The sequence below is a fragment of the Cetorhinus maximus genome, chromosome 3, assembly GCF_964194155.1.
Source record: "Cetorhinus maximus chromosome 3, sCetMax3.hap1.1, whole genome shotgun sequence".
In the NCBI taxonomy this organism is placed as follows: domain Eukaryota; kingdom Metazoa; phylum Chordata; class Chondrichthyes; order Lamniformes; family Cetorhinidae; genus Cetorhinus; species Cetorhinus maximus.
The window spans coordinates 94,981,387-95,001,005 of record NC_135881.1 but is presented as its reverse complement, the minus strand read 5'-3'; the positions used below and the strand labels follow the sequence as shown (position 1 = coordinate 95,001,005).

Sequence of the window (19,619 nt, the reverse complement as noted above, 5' to 3'; positions counted from 1 at the left end):
ATTATGTATAGTTTCAAAGGAAGAATTTTTGTATCACGCATTGTCCAACTTATGACCAGGAGGAACTTCCAAAGTTGTTTTCTCACAATTAAACTGGCTCTGATGTGCCATTTCTCATAACGCAGCCAAAGCTAAATAAAATCCTCTATAGTGAATCCATGTTGGTAGGCTCTGATGAAAGATCATTGGCGTGATGAAACATTAATTCTGTTTCTCTCTCCATAGATGCTGCCAGACCTACTGAGCATTTCCAGCATTTTGTTTTTATTTCATCTTTGTGGACTGCTTGCCTAGACAAGTATTGGAATCGTAGAACACGGAAAATATCCAGTTTGTCCCACTCCCTTGCTCTTTCTCTATAGGGTTGCAAGTGTTTCCTTTTCAAGTATATATCGACAAGCAGCAGCATTTATACATTGTCTTAAATGTCACAAAGTCCTTCACAGGAGCATTATCTATCAAAATGTGATACTGAGCCCCATAAAGAGAATCAGGACAAATGAGCAAAAGGGGTAGGATTTATAGAGAGTCTTAAAGGAGGAACGTGTGTAGAGAGACAAAGAGATTTAGGAAGAGAATTTCAAAGCTTTGGGCCTTGGCAGATGAAGGCACAGCTGCCAATGGAGGAGCAGTTAAAATTGGGGATGCAGAAGAGACCACAATTGGAGGAGTGCAGCTACCTCAAAGGGTTGTGTATCTAGAGGAGGTCACCGAGTTAGGGAGGGGTGAGGCTATAGAGGTATTTGAAAACAAGGATATCGTTTTTTTTAAAATCGGGGTTTTACTTAACCCAGAGCTGATGGAGGTCAGCGAGCACATAGTTGAACAGCAGTTGGTTAGCACTCAGTGACAAAAGTTTGGATGAGTATAACTTTATGGAGGGTGGGAGATGGGAGCCTAGTCAGAAGTTTACTGGAATAGTCTAGAAAGAACAAAGGCATGGATGAGGGTTTCAGCAGCAAAGCTGAAGCAGGGACAGGGTCAGGCAATGTAACAGAAATGAAAAATCACCAAATTGTTACAGCACAGAAGGAGGCTACTCAGCCCATCCTGTCTACGCCAGCTCTCCGGATGATCAATCCATCTGGTGCCATTCCCCCACCTTCCTCCCTGTAACCCAGAACACTCTTCTTTTTCAAATAACTATCTAATACCCTCTTGAATGCCTCAATTAAACCTGCCTCTACCACACCCTCTAGCAGTGCATTCCAGATCCTAACCACTCACTGTGTGAAAAAGTTTTTCCTCATGTCCCCATTGCTCCTTTTGCCAATGACCTTAAATCTGTGCCCTTGAGTTATGCCAGAGATCTTGAGGCCAGCTGTTGCACTCCTACAACCATTTAAGCATCAGCACAGAAACAGGATCAACCTGTTCAGCAGCACCAAGTCATTGTGGAAAGGACTAGGGCAGAGTGGCAGGAGAGGCATCCTTTCTGATAATGTTGAGATGATTGTAGGCATGTATCCAACATTCTAATACTCTGTGGTGTCAATTTATTCATTCTCTGACAGTCATTAAATATTGTTTGTTCACATTAATCAGGAAACAAGAATGAAATTATCAGATTTGTTCCAGTTTCTCACCTGAATTGTGAAGCCTTATGGTCCAAAAGTATTACAATTTTCGGCAATGTTAAAACAGTGCAATGTGGAACAAGACTACATCAACAAAATGGAAGCAGTGATTTTATAGTAATTTAATCAATAAGAGCAAATTTCCAGCATCTGCAGTATTTGCTTTTGCATTCAACAGTAAAACAAGAATTTTTTTTTAAAAACAATAATTTATTCATACAGAATTCTAAAATACAGGAGGTTATTTCACACATTCCTTTTATCTGCATAAGTTGTTCCCTCCATTTGTTCCTGCATTGCAAGTGCTTTATAGACCACTTATCCCTTTTACCATTGTATTTTATCAGATGATAATTTGTATTTTAAACCACATTTCATAAATTCAGTAAAAATTTGACATCTAAAAATTCTCTTTACATTCTGAAACTGAATTGTTTCATTTGGTCTAGATTGAAGCCTGCAATCTTTTCTTCCCTTTTTTTTTAAAAAATAACAGAAAAGTAAATCATGCAAGATTGTACAAATCAAAAGCAACATGAGCTCTTTAAATCCAAAAAGCAGTTTGATTAGTTTCAGTTATCTGATGTAGTGATTAGGGAAGGGGAAAGAAATTAAAACCCCATAGAGAGGAACCATGAATAAGACATCATGAACAAACACTACACAGAATGACTGACATTAAAAAATGTTCAAAATCTTCATCACCCTAGCTTCCCCCTCCACTCCACCCACCCCTGATGTTTCACATCAATTTGTCAGGCACCACGGTGATCAAATTTGCATTTAGCTTCAGTGCGTTAAATATTAACTGTTCATTTAGCATTGATTTCCCTTTGACAGGTACATAAGTCAAAGTATTTTGTAGGTTTACTCTGGAAAATTGTAAATAATCCTTTCTATTCAAAATGCCAGATTTGATTATTGTCCTGCGAATTGCAAATTCTCATTTCCACATCTATCCGTCCTTCAGCAGTGTGATAAGAAGTAATGCACTTGTTGGATTTAGGGTGAAAAATCATTCCATTCTGTAAATAAATAATCAGTTTTATCTATTATACATTTAAGTAGTACATCAAAAGCAAGGAGGCACAGATTCAGTACTTGTGTTTAGAAGAATAAAGAGGAAGTCCAAAAAAAAACTTGCCCCACACTGAGGGTGATTGGAACATGGAAAGCTTTACCACAAAGACTCTTGAGAAAAAGGCTTCAGCATCATTTGAACAGAATTAGATAATTAAAAAGGAAGACTATAGAAGTATGGAGAGTTAGAGAAATGTAATTAGAGCAGAAGGCTCCAGCTAATGTCAACAAGGGACAAATAGACTCCTTACGTGCCATAATTTCTGAATCCATTTTTTTAATTCATTCATTCACAGGATGTGGGCTTCGCTGGCTGGGCCAGCATTTATTGCCCATTCCTAGTTGCCCTTCAGGTGGTGATGAGCTGCCTTCTTGAACCGCTGCCGTCCATGTGGTGTAGGTACACCCACAGCGCTGTTAGGGATTGAGTTCCAGGATTTTGACCCAGCAACAGTGAAAGAACAGCTATATATTTCCAAGTCAGGATGGTGAGTTACTTGGAGGGGAACCTCCAGGTGGTGATATTCCCATGTGTCTGCTGCCCTTGTCCCTCTAAGTGGTAGTGGTCGTGGGTTTGGAAGGTGCTGTCTAAGGAGCCTTGGTGAATTCCTGCAGTGCATCTTGTAGATGGTACACGCTGCTGCTACTGTGCGTCGGTGGTGAAGGGAGTGAATGTTTGTGGATGTAGTGCCAACCAAGCGGGCTGCTTTCTCTTGGACGGTGTCCAGCTTCTTCAGTGTTGTCGGAGCTGCATTCATCCAGGCAAGTGGAGAGTATTCCATCACACTCCTGACTTGTGCCTTTCCAGATGGTAGACAGGTTTTGGGGAGTCAGGAGGTAAGTTACTTGTCGCACGATTCCTGCCTTTGACCTGCACTTGTAGCCACAGCATTTATATGGCTAGTCCAGTTCAGTTTCTGGTCAATGGTAACCCCAGGATGTTGATAATGGGGGATTCAGTGATGGTAATGCCATTGAACATCAAGGGGCGATGGTTGGATTCACTCTTGTTGGAGATGGTCATTGCCTGACACTTGTGTGGCGTGAATGTTACTTTCCACTTGTCAGCCCAAGCCTGGATATTGTCCAGGTCTTGCTGCATTTGGACAAGGACTGCTTCAGTATCTCAGGAGTTGCGAATGGTGCTGAACATTGTGCAGTCATCAGCGAACATCCCCATTCCTGGCCTTATGGTGGAAGGAAGGTCATTGATGAAGCAGCTGAAGATGGTTGGGCCTAGGACACTATCCTGAAGAACTCCTGCGGTGATGTCCTGGAGCTGAGATGACTGACCTCCAACAACCACAACCATCTTCCTTTGTGCTAGGTATGACTCCAACCACTGGAGAGTTTTCCCCCGATTCCCATTGACTCCAGTTTTGCTAGGGCTCCCTGATGCCACACTCGGTCAAATGCTGCCTTGATGTCAAGGGCAGTCACTCTCACCTCTCCTCGGGAGTTCAGCTCTTTTGTCTATGTTTGAACCAAGGTTGTAATGAGGTCAGGAGCTGAGCGGCCCTGACAGAACCCAAATTGGGCATCAGTGAGCAGATTATTGCTAAGCAAGTGCCGCATGATAGCACTGTTGATGACCCCTTCCATTACTTTACTGATGATCGAGAGTAGACTGATGAGGCGGTAATTGGCTGGGTTGGATTTGTCCTGCTTTTTTTGTACAGGACATACCTGGGCAATTTTCCACATAGCCGGGTAGATGCCAGTGTTGTGACCGTACTGGAACAGCTTGGCTAGGTGCACAAGTCTTCAGTACTATTGCCGGAATATTGTCAGGGCCCATAGCCTTTGCAGTATCTAGTGCCTTCAGACATTACTTGATATCACTTGGAGTGACTCGAATTAGCTGAAGACTGGCAGGGATTAATCATCCACTCGGCACTTCTGGCTGAAGATTGTTGCGAACGCTTCAGCCTCTCATCTTTCGCACTGCTGTGCTGGGCTCCTCCATCATTGAGGATGAGGATATTTGTGGAGCCTCCTCCTCCAGTGAGTTGTTTAATTGTCCACCACCATTCACAACTGGATGTGGCAGGACTGCAGAGCTTAGTTCTGATCCGTTGGTTGTGGGATCGCTTAGCTCTGTCTGTCACTTGCTGCTTATGCTATTTGGCACGCAAGTAGTCCTATGTTATAGCTTCACCAGGTTGACATCTCATTTTTAGGAAGCCTGCACTCTTCATTGAACCAGGGTTGATCCCCTGTCTTGATGGTAATGCTAGAGAGTGGGGGATATGCCGGGCCATGAGGTTACAGATTGTGTTTGAGTATAATTCTACTGTTGCTAATGGCCCACAGCACCTCATGGATGCCCAGTCTTGAGTTGCTAGATCTGTTCGTAATCGATCCCACTTAGCACGGTGGTAATGCCACACAACATGGAGGGTATCCTCAATATGAAGGCGGAACTTCATCTCCACAATGACTGTGCGGTGGTCACTCCTACCGATACTGCCATGGACAGATGCATCAGCAGCAGGCAGGTTGGTGAGGATGAGGTCAAGTATGTTTTTCCCTCAATTTGGTTCCCTCACCACCTACCACAGACCTAGTCTAGCAGCTATGTCATTTAGGACTCGGCCAGCTCGGTCAGTAGTGGTGCTACCGAGCCACTTTTGATGATAGACATTGAAGTCCCCCACTCAGAGTTCTTCTGTACCCTTGCCACCCTTAGTGCATGTTCAGTATGGAGGAGCACTGGTTCATCAGCTGAGGAGGGGCGGTACGTGGTAATCAGCAGGAGGCTTCCTTGCCCATGTTTGACTTGATGCCATGAGACTTCATGGGGTTCGGAGTCGATGTTGAGGATTCCCAGGGCAACTCCCTCCCACATGTGCCGCCACCTCTGCTGGGTCTGTTCTGCCTGTGGGACAGGACATACCCAGGGGTGGTGATGGTGGAATCTGGGACATTAATCTGTAAGGTATGATTCCGTGAGGATGACTGTGTAAGGTTGTTGCTTGACTAGTCTGTGAGACAGCTCTCCCAATTTTGGCACTAGCCCCCAGATGTTAGTAAGGAGGACTTTGCAGGGTCGACAGGGCTGTGATTGCCATTGTCATTTCCAGCGCCGAGGTCGATGCCAAGTGGTCCGTCCAGTTTCATTCCTTTTTTGTAGCAGTTTGATACAACTGAGTGGCTTGCTAGGCCATTTCAGAGTTGCTGTGGGTCTGGAGTCACATGCAGGTAAAGACAACAGATTTCCTTCCCTAAAGGACGTTAGTAAACCAGATGGGTTTTTACAACAATCGACAATGGTTTCATAGTCATCATTAGACTTTTAATTGCAGATTTTTATTGAATTCAAATTCCACCATCTGCTTTGGTGGGATTCAAACCCAGGTCCCCAGAGCATTAGCCTGGGTCTCTGGATTACTAGTCCAGCAACAATACCACTATGCCATCACCTCCCCCTGCTCAAAATTACTCTAGAGAAAGAATGAAACAATTTTTTAAAAAAATTAAAATGTCAGTAAGTAGGTCTGCATACCAGACATTGTCAACTGAAAGAGTTTTTTTTAATTAAAATGCGAGTTTGCCTTCTACAGTGCTAGCATACTAGTATAAATTTAAGATATTGTTGTGATTCACATCTCAAAAAAGTGTTTCACTGTACTGACAGAATGCTTAGTTTTATTTATAATCATCAGGCTGATTCTTTTGTATAAGAATTTTGAAAACATACATAATGTTGGTCCTATATATGGCTGTCATTCGAAGATCTTTTTCTAAACTTAGCAACACATTTTTACCCAACCTCCAACTTTCATGAATACCCTTTTTGCTTTGATGGAGTGCCATTAACTGGGGTGTGCATTTCTCCCATCATCTTCATTTTCAAGCCTTAGAGGGCTGAAGTAATGTAGAACCAAGATTTTCATTGTCTTATAATCTGGCATCAGATGGGCCATTTCTTCTGGCTCACTAAGCATACTGAGCTGGTTCAGTGCATTGCATTGTAAGGCAAAGTAGCGTATGCCACAAGTGTGTTCATGCATGAAGTTGGCTTAGCCCAATTACCAGATACATTGCACAGTTCCAAGAACTGCTGGATACAACTTTATTATGAAATTCACAAAGTAATTGAAACAAAAATCTTTTCTATAAGGATTTGTCTCCTTGTCAGGTAGAATTATGTTCAGTCAGAAGTGAAAACAGAAAATGCTGGAAAAACTCAGCAGGTCTGGCAGCATCTGTGGAGAGGGAGTTAACATTTTGAGTCAGTATGACTTCTTCAGAGCTGGAGAGAGATAGAAACGTGATGGATTTTATACTGTGGAAAGAGGTGAAGCAAAATAGAAGGTGAGGGATAGCAGGGAGCTTACAAGAGATTTGACTAGGATGCCATGGACACAAGACAAGGGAAGTGTTAATGATCATGTTAGAGACTAAGGAAGGTGCTTACAGTGGCCTTAAAGTCAGATAATGAAATGTGATAGCAGAACAAGGGTCAGTGCTCTGTGAAAGCAAAACATAAGAACCAGTTATATGCTGGCACTGTGGGGGAGGGATTTGGGAAACAAAACCTATCCCTGATCTTCTATTTTGCTCTACCTCTTTCACAGTATAAAATCCATCACATTTCTACCTCTCTTCAGCTCTGAAGAAGAGTCATACAAACTTGAAACATTAACTCTGTTTCTCTCTCCACATATGCTGCCAGACCTGCTGAGATTTTCCAGCATTTTCTGTTTTTAATTTCAGATTTCCAACATCTGGAGTATTTTACATTTCACTTCACATGATATCATGAAATGGATGAAGACACTGGATAACACAAAGCTATAGGCCCCGACAAATCCCAGCTGTAGTTCTGAAGACTTGTTCTCCAGAACTAGCTACACCTCTAGCAAAAACAAAAAACTACTGCGGATGCTGGAAATCCAAAACAAAAACAGAATTACCTGGAAAAACTCAGCAGGTCTGGCAGCATCGGTGGAGAAGAAAAGAGTCGACGTTTCGAGTCCTCATGACCCTTCAGCAGAGCAGAACCTCCTGAGGATCACTCAACACCAAATCTCATTACAGCCTTGGTCCAAACATAGACAAAGGAACTGAGTTCAAGAGATGAGTGAGAGTAACTGCCCTTGACAACAAGGCAGCATTTGACCAATTGTGGCATCAAGGGGCGCCGCCAATATTGAAGTCAATGGGAATGAGGGGGAAAACTCTCTGCTGGTTGGAGTCATAACAAAAGGAAGATAGTTGTGATTATTTGAGGCCATTCATCTCTAGCCAGGACATAGCTGCAGAAGTTCCTCAGTATGGTGTCCTAGGCCCAACCATCTTCAGCTGCTTCAATTACCTTCCTTCCATCAAGGTCAGAAATGGAGTTCAGTGCAGTTTGCAACTTCTGAGTTACTGATGCAGTCTGCCCGCATGGAGCAAGATCCAGGCAACACGCAGGCTTGGGTTGATAAGTGGTAAATAACATTCATATCACACGAGTGCTGGGCAATGACCATCTCCAACAGGAGAGAGAATCAAATCGTCTCCCGTTAATGTTCAATGGCATTAACATCGCCAAATTCCCCACTATCAACATCCTAGGAGTAACCATTGACCATATTTTTAACTGGACCAGCTGTATAAATATTGTAGTTTATAAGAACAGGTCAGATGCTGGGAATTCAGTAGCAATTAACTAACCTCCTGACTCCCAAAAGCCTGTCCACCGTCTACAAGGCAAAAGTCAGGAATGTGATGGAATATTTCTCCACTTGCCTGGATGTGTGTTGTTGGAGCTGCACTCAAGAAGCTCAACACCATCCAAGATAAAGCAGCCTAGTTAACCAGCACCCCATTCACCACCTTAAACATTCACTCCCTCCACCACCAGCACCAAGTGGCAGCAGTGTGCACCATCTACAAGATGCACTTCAGCAACTAGTCAAGCCTTGTTCAACGGTATCTTCAGACCTGTGACCGCTACCACCTGGAAGGACAAGCGCAGCAATTGCAAGCTTCCCCCCAAGCAACACACCATCCTGACTATATTACCATTCCTTCACTATCTCGAGATCAAAATCTTTGCCCTCCCTTCCTAACAGCATTGTGGATGTACTTACACCAGATGGACTGCAGCAGTTCAAGAAAACAGCTCCCCTGCCTTCTCAAGGGCAATTAGGGTTGAACAACAAATGCTGGCCTTGCCAGCGATGCTCACATACCATTAACAAAAAAAAAAGACAATTCAGAAAACAAAGGTACTGTCTTATACATATATGCACATGTCTGTGATCCTGTTTACCAAACTGGCCACAGGGACCTTAAAGAAATACAAATACAAATGGCGAGAGTGATGTAGAGAGGTGCAGCGGTATAAACCAGCTGGATTGCAGGAATCAGATTTAAATTCTGGTTTTCCTCCTGATCTATTTTCTTTATAATTATGCTTTAATTACTTACATGTTTAAATTCCCATGAAATAGACTCTGGAACAGGAGAATCATCTAATGGACAATACGTCATTCCAATATAATTTTTTCCATCAGTCACTTCTGCACACAGTTCAGTCACAGAATTAAATCGAATTTCTCCTTTGGAGGTATATTCAAAATACTGTTTGTTAAAAAGAAAAGTTGTGCATGAAGTAATATATTCTGAAAGTAGTAAAATCAATTGCTTTATTGAAAGGACATAAGCAAAAATCTTCATAATTTACATTAACAAGTAGAACTATAGAAAACGTAACAACACTGACAATGTAAATTTCTACCAAGGCTTTTAGCAGTTAATGATATGCATCCTTCTGCAGTTAACAATAATCATTACAATGTAAAATATTCACTGCCATTTCTCAATGTTCTGTTAATCCCCAACAACAAATGCTTCTATTGGAACTTAAGCATATTGGGGGTGCAATTTAAGGACCAGACAATCAGGCTGAACTAGTGACATGTGTGCCTTTCACCTCTCATACATATAAAAAATAGTTCTATATAACTGATTCACCTACTGTGATTTAGCTAACTCAGTTTCACATCACTTTTGCCCACAGAAAAGTACTACAGTGAAAAGTACTACAGTTTGTAACTTAACTATAATAAAGCTATTTTTGAGTGAACCCCTTGTACAAAATTCAATGAACAAAACGGAAACTATGCCACCCAGCCTTTCATTAAAAATGGTACTCATAGCTTAGCTATGTGTTTGGTTTGATGTTCTCAAGTCACATTTTAACACCCTTAAACAGGCCAACAATAAGAACATATCAATTTCACATGTAAGCCAAGCACTTAGTTAAGTACAATTGTCATGGTATTTTAAAACTGTTTATATTAATATAAGGAAGTTTGCAGGAGCTGTAATGGTGCACTTGCAGAAACATTATCAATATACTCCTTCAGCCCATCATATACAAAAGGTCTGCAACAAAAATATTTCTGCAGATAGACATGGTCTATCAAAGTGAAAAAATATTCAGAGGATATCAGTGCTACTGTACATTATCTGAACATATATATTGATAGTTATTCTTCAGCTAATCATGAAAGCATTGAATACATTTTTCTTCTTTACCTTTTAATGACAAAGGTAAAATTTGAGCAGAAAGTGGTTTAAAAACTCGACCAACCTATCCATCAAATCTGAAAAGTGAGGTTAATATATTTTAGTGCAGCCATTTTACCAAAACTGATGTTGCATTTCTGTCCTCTGGAACTCTGTTCCTAGTTTCCCATCAATAAAAAGCCGAATACTCCAAATGCTGAAAATCTGGGGAAAAAAGTTCCTAATTCCCTCTCCCTTATCATTGTGGATTAGCAGGTGGATACGGATATTGGGTTGGATAAGGAATTAGTTGCATTCTCGTAGACAGAAGATAGTTACCAAAGGTCGTGGTTCTGCACAGGGACCGATACTATTAGAATCTCATGGGCTGGTATTAGAACTGATGCAATGCACTATCTTTATCAGTGAGCCACAAAGTGTTGTAGGGGTGGAATTTGTTGCCGACTTTAAAGATGGGACAAACAGCATTGGAATCTTAGATGAGGAAAATGGATTACAGGCTCATCTATTTGCAATGGGGAAGTGGGCCTCCTTCTGGAAGATGTAATTTATTATACAAATCTAGCATTGTACACACGAGTAAGATAAACACCAATGCAGAGTTGTGCGTTCAAGGTTGCTGCATAATAAAAAAATTCTGCCAAGATACATGAATCTCTGAGATAGATAGGTTCAGGCACATGTGTGTTAATTATGAAAGCAAAGTAGTAGTTCTGGTACAGGAGGTACTTTCCCCACCGGCCCGGCCCGGCCCCCACCCCATAGCATCATTGACCAACACATACAGTCAGGGTAGACCTTCTGCAAGAATTCAAAAGGGAGCTTGACAAGTTCCTGAATGTGGTCAACATTACACCCAGTAGATAGGTATTGAGGGAAATGTCACAGTAATCTGAAGATTCTTTTTCTCTAAAATTGGTAAAATTTTTCCCTTTTATTTGCCTCCCCCAGTAGATTGTATGGCTGATGGGGAATAGATGAGGTTATGGTGTTCTGAAGTTGTACAGCGAGAGTAAAGGATGGGAAAAGACCACTGAGCCTGTGGTCAAGAATCTTCTTCAAACATTGGAAAGATCCTCAACTGTTCCTGTTCAATCATGCCTTAAACCCCAGTGTAACTATGTTCCCTTTCCCATCCTGTCCAGAATCTCCAAATTCTCCTCAATGTAGAAAAGACATTTTAAAACTTCTTCCTATAGATAAGGAACACTACAGAAATATGTAATTGTTGGAGTTCTGACAATGCATTCACAGCCAAAACACAGACGTACCTTCAGCTTAGCACATGCTGATGGGCCTACTTGTGTTTCCAAACTTTTATTTCCAAAGCCCAGCTCTTATTGTCAGAGCCAAAACCTTTGAGGGAACCAATCTTGTTGATTTCACAGGTGACAACTCTGATTATAACAGGCAAGATTCCTGCTGGTAATATCCAATCATTCTACACAATTGATGGAGCAGCTGCCAGCCAATGTTTCCCCCATGGATCCAATTGCAAAATCAATACAATTCCTATGTTTGTAATGGGTGCAATAATACTTTAATTACGGGAATGTTATTAACTTTGTAGGTGGCTCCCCAGGGAAGCTGTCAACCAGTAGACATTGCATGAGCTCTTACCAGCAGAAATGTTGCCTGCTGAAATCTCAGCCGTTGTAAAACCAAAGAGTGACTCTCCGATAATATTTCAGCTCAGTGTATGATAAAACACACCACATATATAGCAAAGTACAATCGTTATCAAAGTAAATGTTGCATTTTGCCTTTAGGGTTAGAGGAAGGATCGATCCGGCTATGGTGAAATTAATTAGTCCAAATTCCAGTCTAACTCATTTATAAATGTCCCTTATACTTCTGGTTGAAATGTGGGTTTATGTAATTGACCTTCCTGCTCCAAAATTGTAGAAAAGCATATAGTGAGTACTTGCAGTACTTCCATGACTGAACGTTGCTACTCTGTTCAAAACCCTACTCAGTACGAGAGAAGTTGATCCATGCACTCAATGGAATGCTTTCCCTATAGGCTATGCAGACAACCTTAACTACAGAGGAATCTCAGCAAAAGTAATTGATATCTGTTCGTGATGCAAAGTGGCTGTCTATCTTTATTGATAATGGCTCTTAAAAAATGATTACAGCACATCAGTTTATCAACACTCCCTCAATCCTCCCACAACACAGGGAATGTTATTGAGTTTTGTTAGGTCCCCTATTTCTGCCAATATTATCTCAAATAAAAGCTGCTGCATTTATTTTTAGATAGTATATGGCCATGTTCTCCCATACTGTACATCAATGTTATTTTGAAAGGCCACAAAGCTAAATAGTTAAAATGTACAAGACATTGCTTGCTCTAATTAATTACAATGAGAAAAAAAATCCCAAGACTTGGATGGTTATGAAAAATAAGAGTACTCACCTGATTACCTCCCTGGCCATGGCATCCAAACAAAGACAGATGTGCTCCTACTGGACTATGTTCTGGTGCATTGTAATCCAGGCATTCTGAGTGAATTCCTTCACTGCGAATCTGGAAGAAGTGTCCCAGTGTTAAAAACCATCTAGTAAAATAAACACCAAACATACCCTGGGTCAGATCCACTCACATTCTAGATGTTGAGTGAATGGTTAGCATTCCAATGAGATAGCACAGTAAGTATTAAAAGGGTTCAAATCAGATAGCCTTTCAACATTCGAAAACTAAAGCTGGTGCAACACTGATGTTCTGCTATGACTTAACTCCTAATTATTGCAGTATCACATCATATTTAAAATCCATGCAATTAGGTGTGTTCAGCTACGTTAGGCTGACACCCACACACTGTTTTCCGCAGTCTATTTTCAACATCCCAGGACGAGATTTGCTTCATCTCACAGGCCTAGAATCTCCTTGTACATGATACTGCAATAGCTGCTGAGGAAAGTTGTGCACTACTGAATTACATCAGTTTTACTGCAGAAGCATCCTATGTGCGAATTTCCTTAATCATTTGCACTGCTTCCAAGTTCTGACTGCTGAAATTGCACTTAACTCATTGACATAGTGCCAAACTCCATGCATGAGGCCAGAAAACACAAATTCCTGTATTTACACCAGCTATAAATGGGTATTAATTTACAATTAAATATTTAGGCACAGTACAGCCCAAACAGGCACAACAGATTTATGATGGCTGCGAGCTAATTTCTTGGAGACTCAAAAGAAACTTACTGAAACCATACTGCAACATACCTACTAAAAAGCTGTTAGTCTCGGTGTAGCCAGAAATCACGGATGAGCTGAGGTAAGGACAGAGATGTGCAATGTTACAGTGGTGGAAGTAGGAGGACTTTTTGATGGTAAGGATTTAGGTTGGAAGCTCAATGTAGGGCCCAGATAGGATGCTAAGGTTGTGAACAGTTTGATTCAGCCTGAGAAATTATGGATTTTTTTGAAACAAAGAGGTATATTAAAGAATATGGGGAATGAACAGAAAAGAGGGATTAGATTAGGTTGCAAATGGAGAAAAACAACAGCACAGGACCAAATGTTCTGTTTGCTCCATAGAATCCTCTGGTGCTGCGGCAACTAATCCAATCTAAACTAGATTACAAGTTACAGACAAATAAATTTTATGCTCTTCTCCAAGTCCCAATTATATTTTTAAAAGTAGGCTGAATCCTACTTTTACAAGACAATTGGCTATTCAGCCCATCATGCTTGCATTAGATCTCAGAATGACCGTCCCATGTCCCTGACTTTCCATGGACCCTTTAAAAATTCTGCTCCCGGGAGCAGTTAAGTAGGTAACTGCCCACCAGACTTAAATTTCTATTTGAACAGTGCAGAAATGGTTTTGGAGGGGAGAGGGAGAATTGACACATCTGCTTACCGCTCCATGCCAATTAGGACGATCCTCTGGCACATGCAATTCTGGGTATATATTCTTCAAATACCAGTTGAAACTGTTGCACTTTAAGCGTTCCCGGAGCAGTTTTCTCTCAGAAATGTCTCCATATTTTTCCTGAAACAAAAGAAACCCTTCACAGTGAACCGTTTGAAATCTCAGGCTGATTGCCTGCTCTGTTTCACTCTCTATTCATATATACAGAATTTGTACCCAAGGATAGTGATGAAGGAGTCTGGGATGTTGACTGATATAATATAATCAGAGGCATGTCTGCCAGCTTGGAACATTGTTGAAGAAAACTTGCAGGGTTGACTGAATCAATATTACCTCAATTCTAACCTGATCCAATACCTGGGTAGTTGCCAATCAATCCACCTGTTACTGCTGTTTCAATTGTACACCATTGTTTAACTCGCTAGGCCAGTTCAGTATTAAGAGTCAAGAACAATAAGTACCAGCAGTTGCTTGCTGCTTTCATAGGCTAGGTGCAGGCTAGTGTTAATTTTGAAAGATTTTTCCAAATTTGCCCTCTTAGCACGAGGTTTCTCTGCCCATCCTGCTCTGCACCCCCACACGTCAAAGTAGAACAGATCAAAGACTAATTCTGGTGTCACATTCCTGGTGGCATAGGACATGTATTAATTATCACTTCAACAGCAGGTGTGTTGAATGCTACCAACTTCAGAACAAAAATTACTGAACAGGGCAATAGTACAGGTCAGCAAAAGTGCAAGTAGTTCTGATCTGTCTTTATCATCATGTTGTTTTCATTGGGCCATGAAAGGGCTAAACTAGTAAAAGCCACTTCCTTCCATCAGTCCATTAATCACCATGTTTATAATGCTGTTGAAGACTATTTTGAATGCCATGATTTCTGTAATTTAAGAAAGCTTCTCTAATAGTCTAGTAAATATACAGTACGTAAAAACTGACACTCAATTCAATTTTACTATTTTGAAAACAGGATAATTATAGCTGCTTAAATATAACGGAACCTTCATTATTCACCTCAGGTTATCTCATATAATTTTATGGAACAAAGTCTCGTTGTGCATCACAGTACTGTTTTGCTATTTGGATTTCATTTTTCCTGGTGAATGAATTGACCTTTTGTTATCTGTATTGCACTTGCCTCCATTCCCATGTCTGTGGAGCTTGTTATCATCAAACAGTCTGCAAGTTCCACAAATCCCCTCCACTGTGGCAGATAATGCAGGTTCCTCTGTAAATTATGGATATTGAATGCAAACCGCATGGCTCAGTACCTTTTTAGCTGGAGGATTCCGGTAATAAAAGTGTACTTTGTATTCATCCATCCAGACCTCAGCTGCTCGCACAGTGTTTTGGAGGAAATTTGGTCGAGCGTAAGGAGCACGCTTTGGAAAAACGTGGCCTACATGTGAACAGGGATCAATTTCCAAGGTGCCTCTACATTGCCATATCTATAGAAGTAATTTCAAAACAAATTAACACAAAAAATACAACTAGAAAGGTACTGCAACATTATCAATAGAATAGAATCATACAGTTGTACAGCCCAGAAGAAGACCTATCAGCCCATCACATCTCTTTATTAACATACAATTATACAGCACCTTTAACATACAAAATACATCCCAAGGCTTGTCACAGATAATCAGTCAGTAAAGGTTCATTCAGAGAAGGTTTACCAGACTAAAACCTGGAATGGGTGGTTTTATGAGGAAAGGTTGGACGGACTAGGCTTGTATCTGCTGGAGTTTAGAAGAGTAGGAGGCAATTTGATTGAAACATATAAGATCCTGAGGGGTCTTGACAGGATGGATGTGGAGAGGATATTTCCTCTTGTGGGAGAATCTAGAACTAGAGGTCACTGTTTAAAAATAAGGGGTCAGCCATTTAAAACTGAGATAACACAAAGTTTTTTCACTAAAAGGGTGAGTCTTTGGAACTCTCTTCCTGAAAAGTTGTTGGAAGCAGAGTCTTTGAATATTTTTAAGGCACAGGTGGATAAATTCTTAGTGAGCAAGGTGCGATAGGTTATTGGCAGTAGGCGGGATGCAAATTTCAGCTTACTATCAGATCAGCCATGATCTTATTAAATGGCAGAGCAAGCTCAAGGGGCTGAATAGCCTACTCCTGCTCCATGTTCGTATGCATGAATTAGAGGAGGGGAGCAGTGGATTGGGTGGAGACGAGGTGTGAAGGGATAGGGAGGAATTCCAGAATTTAAGACCTAGGCAGATGAAGGCACTGCTGCAAGGTGAAGGGGGTGCACACGACAGCAAAGTCAAAAAGGGAAAGTTTGATTGAGGGTGGGTTCTGTATGATTGTCAACTCTGGTTGGAGGTCTAATTACTTGACATTTGCAAACGTTACTGCATGTGCCTTATAAAGGTTGACTCTCCCATGATCAAGTATCGTTTCTCATGGTTGTTCTATGAGAACATCAAAGAACCAAAAGACCACTCTTCATAAGCAAGGAATGGGGATAAGGGAAAACTGTAGTCGGGAATGATTTGCATGGAGGAATTTTGATCCCAGCAGTAACTCTAAAACTGTACCAATAATAATACTGGTAACACCCATTCCTCTCTGCAATAACTTACTGATGGTGTATTGGTAACCAGTAGTGATAGGTGTAATAAATTTATATGCAACTAAGCACCGTAGGAGTACTTTCACCACATGGAATACAGCGGTTCAAGAAGCAGTTTGCCACCACTTTCCAGAGAACAGTTAAGGATGAGCAACAAAAACTGGCCAGCCAATGACATCCACATGCTGTGAAAGAATATATTTAAAATAACTAGTGGTAGTAGCCTGTGACAAATGGAGGACCAAAGAATAAATAGTTGGAAATTTGAAAGTGCAGTTCTAAGTGTCCTGGAGGAAGTGGGATTGGAAGTGAAATAGGACATGAGAGTGGTGAGGAATATGGGAAGAGATCAGAGATGGCCTTGTCTGTGATCAAGACTATAGGAATAGAAAGGTCACAGAAGATGAAAAAAATCGAGAGGATGGTATCAATAGGGATACTGGAGTTTATATGTAAGAATGGGTTGGTGGTGTGGTTGGGGGTGGGGGTGAGGAGGAAGTGCAGTGAATTCAGATGAGGGAGGGCAAGAGGAGCATTGATGGAGTCTGAAATCACTAAGGATGCGGGGTCTCAGAGGTTTAGAGAAAAAATGGAGGATATGTTAGTAAGAAACTTAGGACAAGGAGGAACTATAGAGAACGAGGATTTTAAAGGAGAGGCATGAAGGATGGAACAAAGTGGTCCTCAAGAGAGGAGAAAACACCAGGAGGGGAAGAAATGAAGGTGTCACTTAGTGATAATGGGCACACTGCCACAAGGAGGCTTCTGTAAAGGGCAAGATGGCATCACCAGCAAGACATTTTTCAGTCTACAATGTCAATTTAACCATTCACAATAAGATTCTGAAGGCAAATACAGTGATTGATCAACAACAATTTACATTTACATACAACATTTAACATAGTTAAATGCCTTGGGACATTTTACTAAGATAAGAGCAATACCAATAAAAATACTTTTGACATTTTCTGATACCTAACATAGAAGGAGAAATCAAGAAGAATGACCAAAAGCTTAATCAAAGCGATAGGTTTTTAGGAGCACCTTAGGAAAAGAGAGAGGTGGGGAGGGAATTCCAAAGTTAGCTGGAATTCCAGCTGAAAACACAACCACCAATGGTGGAGTGATTAAAATCAGAGATATGCAAGAGGCCAGAATTGGAGGCATGTAGATATCGCAAAGGCTTTTGGGGTTGGAGGAGGTTACACAGAAAGAAAGGGAGGAGGTAGACCATGGAAGAATTTGAAAACAAGGATGAAGATTTTAAAATTGATGTAATGTCAGACAGGGAGTGGGTGAAGGTCAGCAAGCACAGGGATGATGGGTAAATGAGATTTAGAGCAAGATAAAGCGCAGGCAGAAGAGTTTTGGATGCACACATCATCATGTAGTGTGGAAGATGGGAGACCAGCAAGGAGACCATTGAAATAGTCACGTCCAGAGGTAACAAAAACATGGATGAGGGTTTCAACAGCAGCTGAGCTGCAGGAAGGTCAGAGTCAAGCAATATTATGGCGCTGGGAGTGGGCAGCCTTGGTGATGGTGCTGATGTGTTGTCTGTAACTCAACTCAGGGTCAAACAACACCAAGGCGGTTGTAAAGTCTTGTTCAGCTTAAAACAGTTACCTGGGATGGAAATGGTGGACAGGGAATATTGTGATGGAGGCCAACACAATGGTTTCAGTCTTCCCAATATTTGGCTGGTGGAAATTTCTGCTCATCCAATACTGAATGTTGGACAAGCAGTGTGACAAGTCAGAGACAGCTGGAAATTCAAGGAGGTCATGGTGAGATGGAGAAACTGATGTGTTTTCAGATGATATTGCCAAGGGGCAGCATGTAGATGAGAAAGAAAAAAAAGAGGCCAAGGATAGATTCCTGGGAACACCAAAGATAACAGAGCAAGAATGGGAAGAGAATTCATTTCAGGTGATTCACTGCCTACGATTAGATTGATAAGAACAGAACCAAGTTGAGGCAGTTCCACCAACCTAGATGATGGAGGAGAGGCATTGGAGCAGAGAAGTGTGGCCAATTATATCGACAGGTTTAGAAGGATGGAGGGTGGAAAATTAATGATCAAAGTCACAAAGGATGTCATCTGTGTCTTCACTAAAGACTGGTTCAGTAATGTGGCCAGGCTGGAAACCTGACTGGAGGGATTCAAACATGAAATTGTAGGAAAGATGGCACAGGTTTGGGAAGTGACACCATGTTCAAGGAGAGGGAAGGGAGTTTGGAAAAGGGCTATAATTTGCAGGTACAGTAGGGTCAAGGGTAGGTTTATTTTGAGAAGGGTGGCAATAGCGGATTTGGAGGAGGAGAAGATAATACCTGAGAAAAGAGAACAAGGGAATCATAAAAAAAATCAACTAACCTGGGGCACAATAAGGGAAGTTGAGCAGTCGAGAGTTTGAGTGGAATGGGTTAAAGACAGCAGAGGGTAGATCTCATGGACAAGTTTGGAGAAAGCATTACAAGAGGTGGGATGGAATCTAAGGAAAGACATAAGTTCAGGTATAGGATGGCTGAGAATATTTGGGGAAGTTTGTCCTGAAGGAGCAGGGGGAGAGAGGGAAGCGGTAGATGCAACTGAATGGATGATCTCCATCTTTGCAAAAAAAAGAGCCATGAGCTCCTTGCACTTACTGTCAGAGGCACGGGTGAATGAGGGCTGGGTTAGGTATTTAAGAGTCTGGTTTGTTGTAGAGCAGGAATTGACTAGGTGGTGCAGATTTAGCAGTACCTTTGAAAAAGGAATTTGGATATATACTTGAAAAGGAAAAATTTGCAGGACTATGTGAACCAAATTGGAAAACTCTTTCAAACAGCCAGCATAGGCATGATGGGCCAAATGGCCTCCTTCTGTACTATGATTCGTTGTGCAGAAGGTATCTTTGCATTCCCGGATGATTTTCAAATAGAGAGTAGTTTAAATTATGGAGAGCATAGCGTGATGATGCTTTT

The 19,619-nt window shown here is 41.3% G+C and overlaps 1 protein-coding gene across 2 annotated transcripts in view; it reads right to left on the bottom strand.

Annotated features, from left to right (window-relative positions):
- Positions 1–1,684: 1,684 nt before the first annotated feature.
- poc1bl (POC1 centriolar protein homolog B (Chlamydomonas), like) overlaps positions 1,685–19,619 on the bottom strand; it is a 56,090-nt gene continuing 38,155 nt past the window's right edge. For both annotated transcript variants that reach the window (XM_078538743.1, XM_078538744.1), the window contains 5 exons: positions 15,340–15,516; positions 14,057–14,188; positions 12,604–12,714; positions 9,081–9,233; positions 1,685–2,602 (listed from right to left, as the gene is read on the bottom strand). In XM_078538743.1, the coding sequence (XP_078394869.1) occupies positions 2,474–2,602; positions 9,081–9,233; positions 12,604–12,714; positions 14,057–14,188; positions 15,340–15,516 (702 nt within the window). In that variant the 3' untranslated portion in view covers positions 1,685–2,473. The remainder of the gene's footprint in view (positions 2,603–9,080; positions 9,234–12,603; positions 12,715–14,056; positions 14,189–15,339; positions 15,517–19,619) is intronic.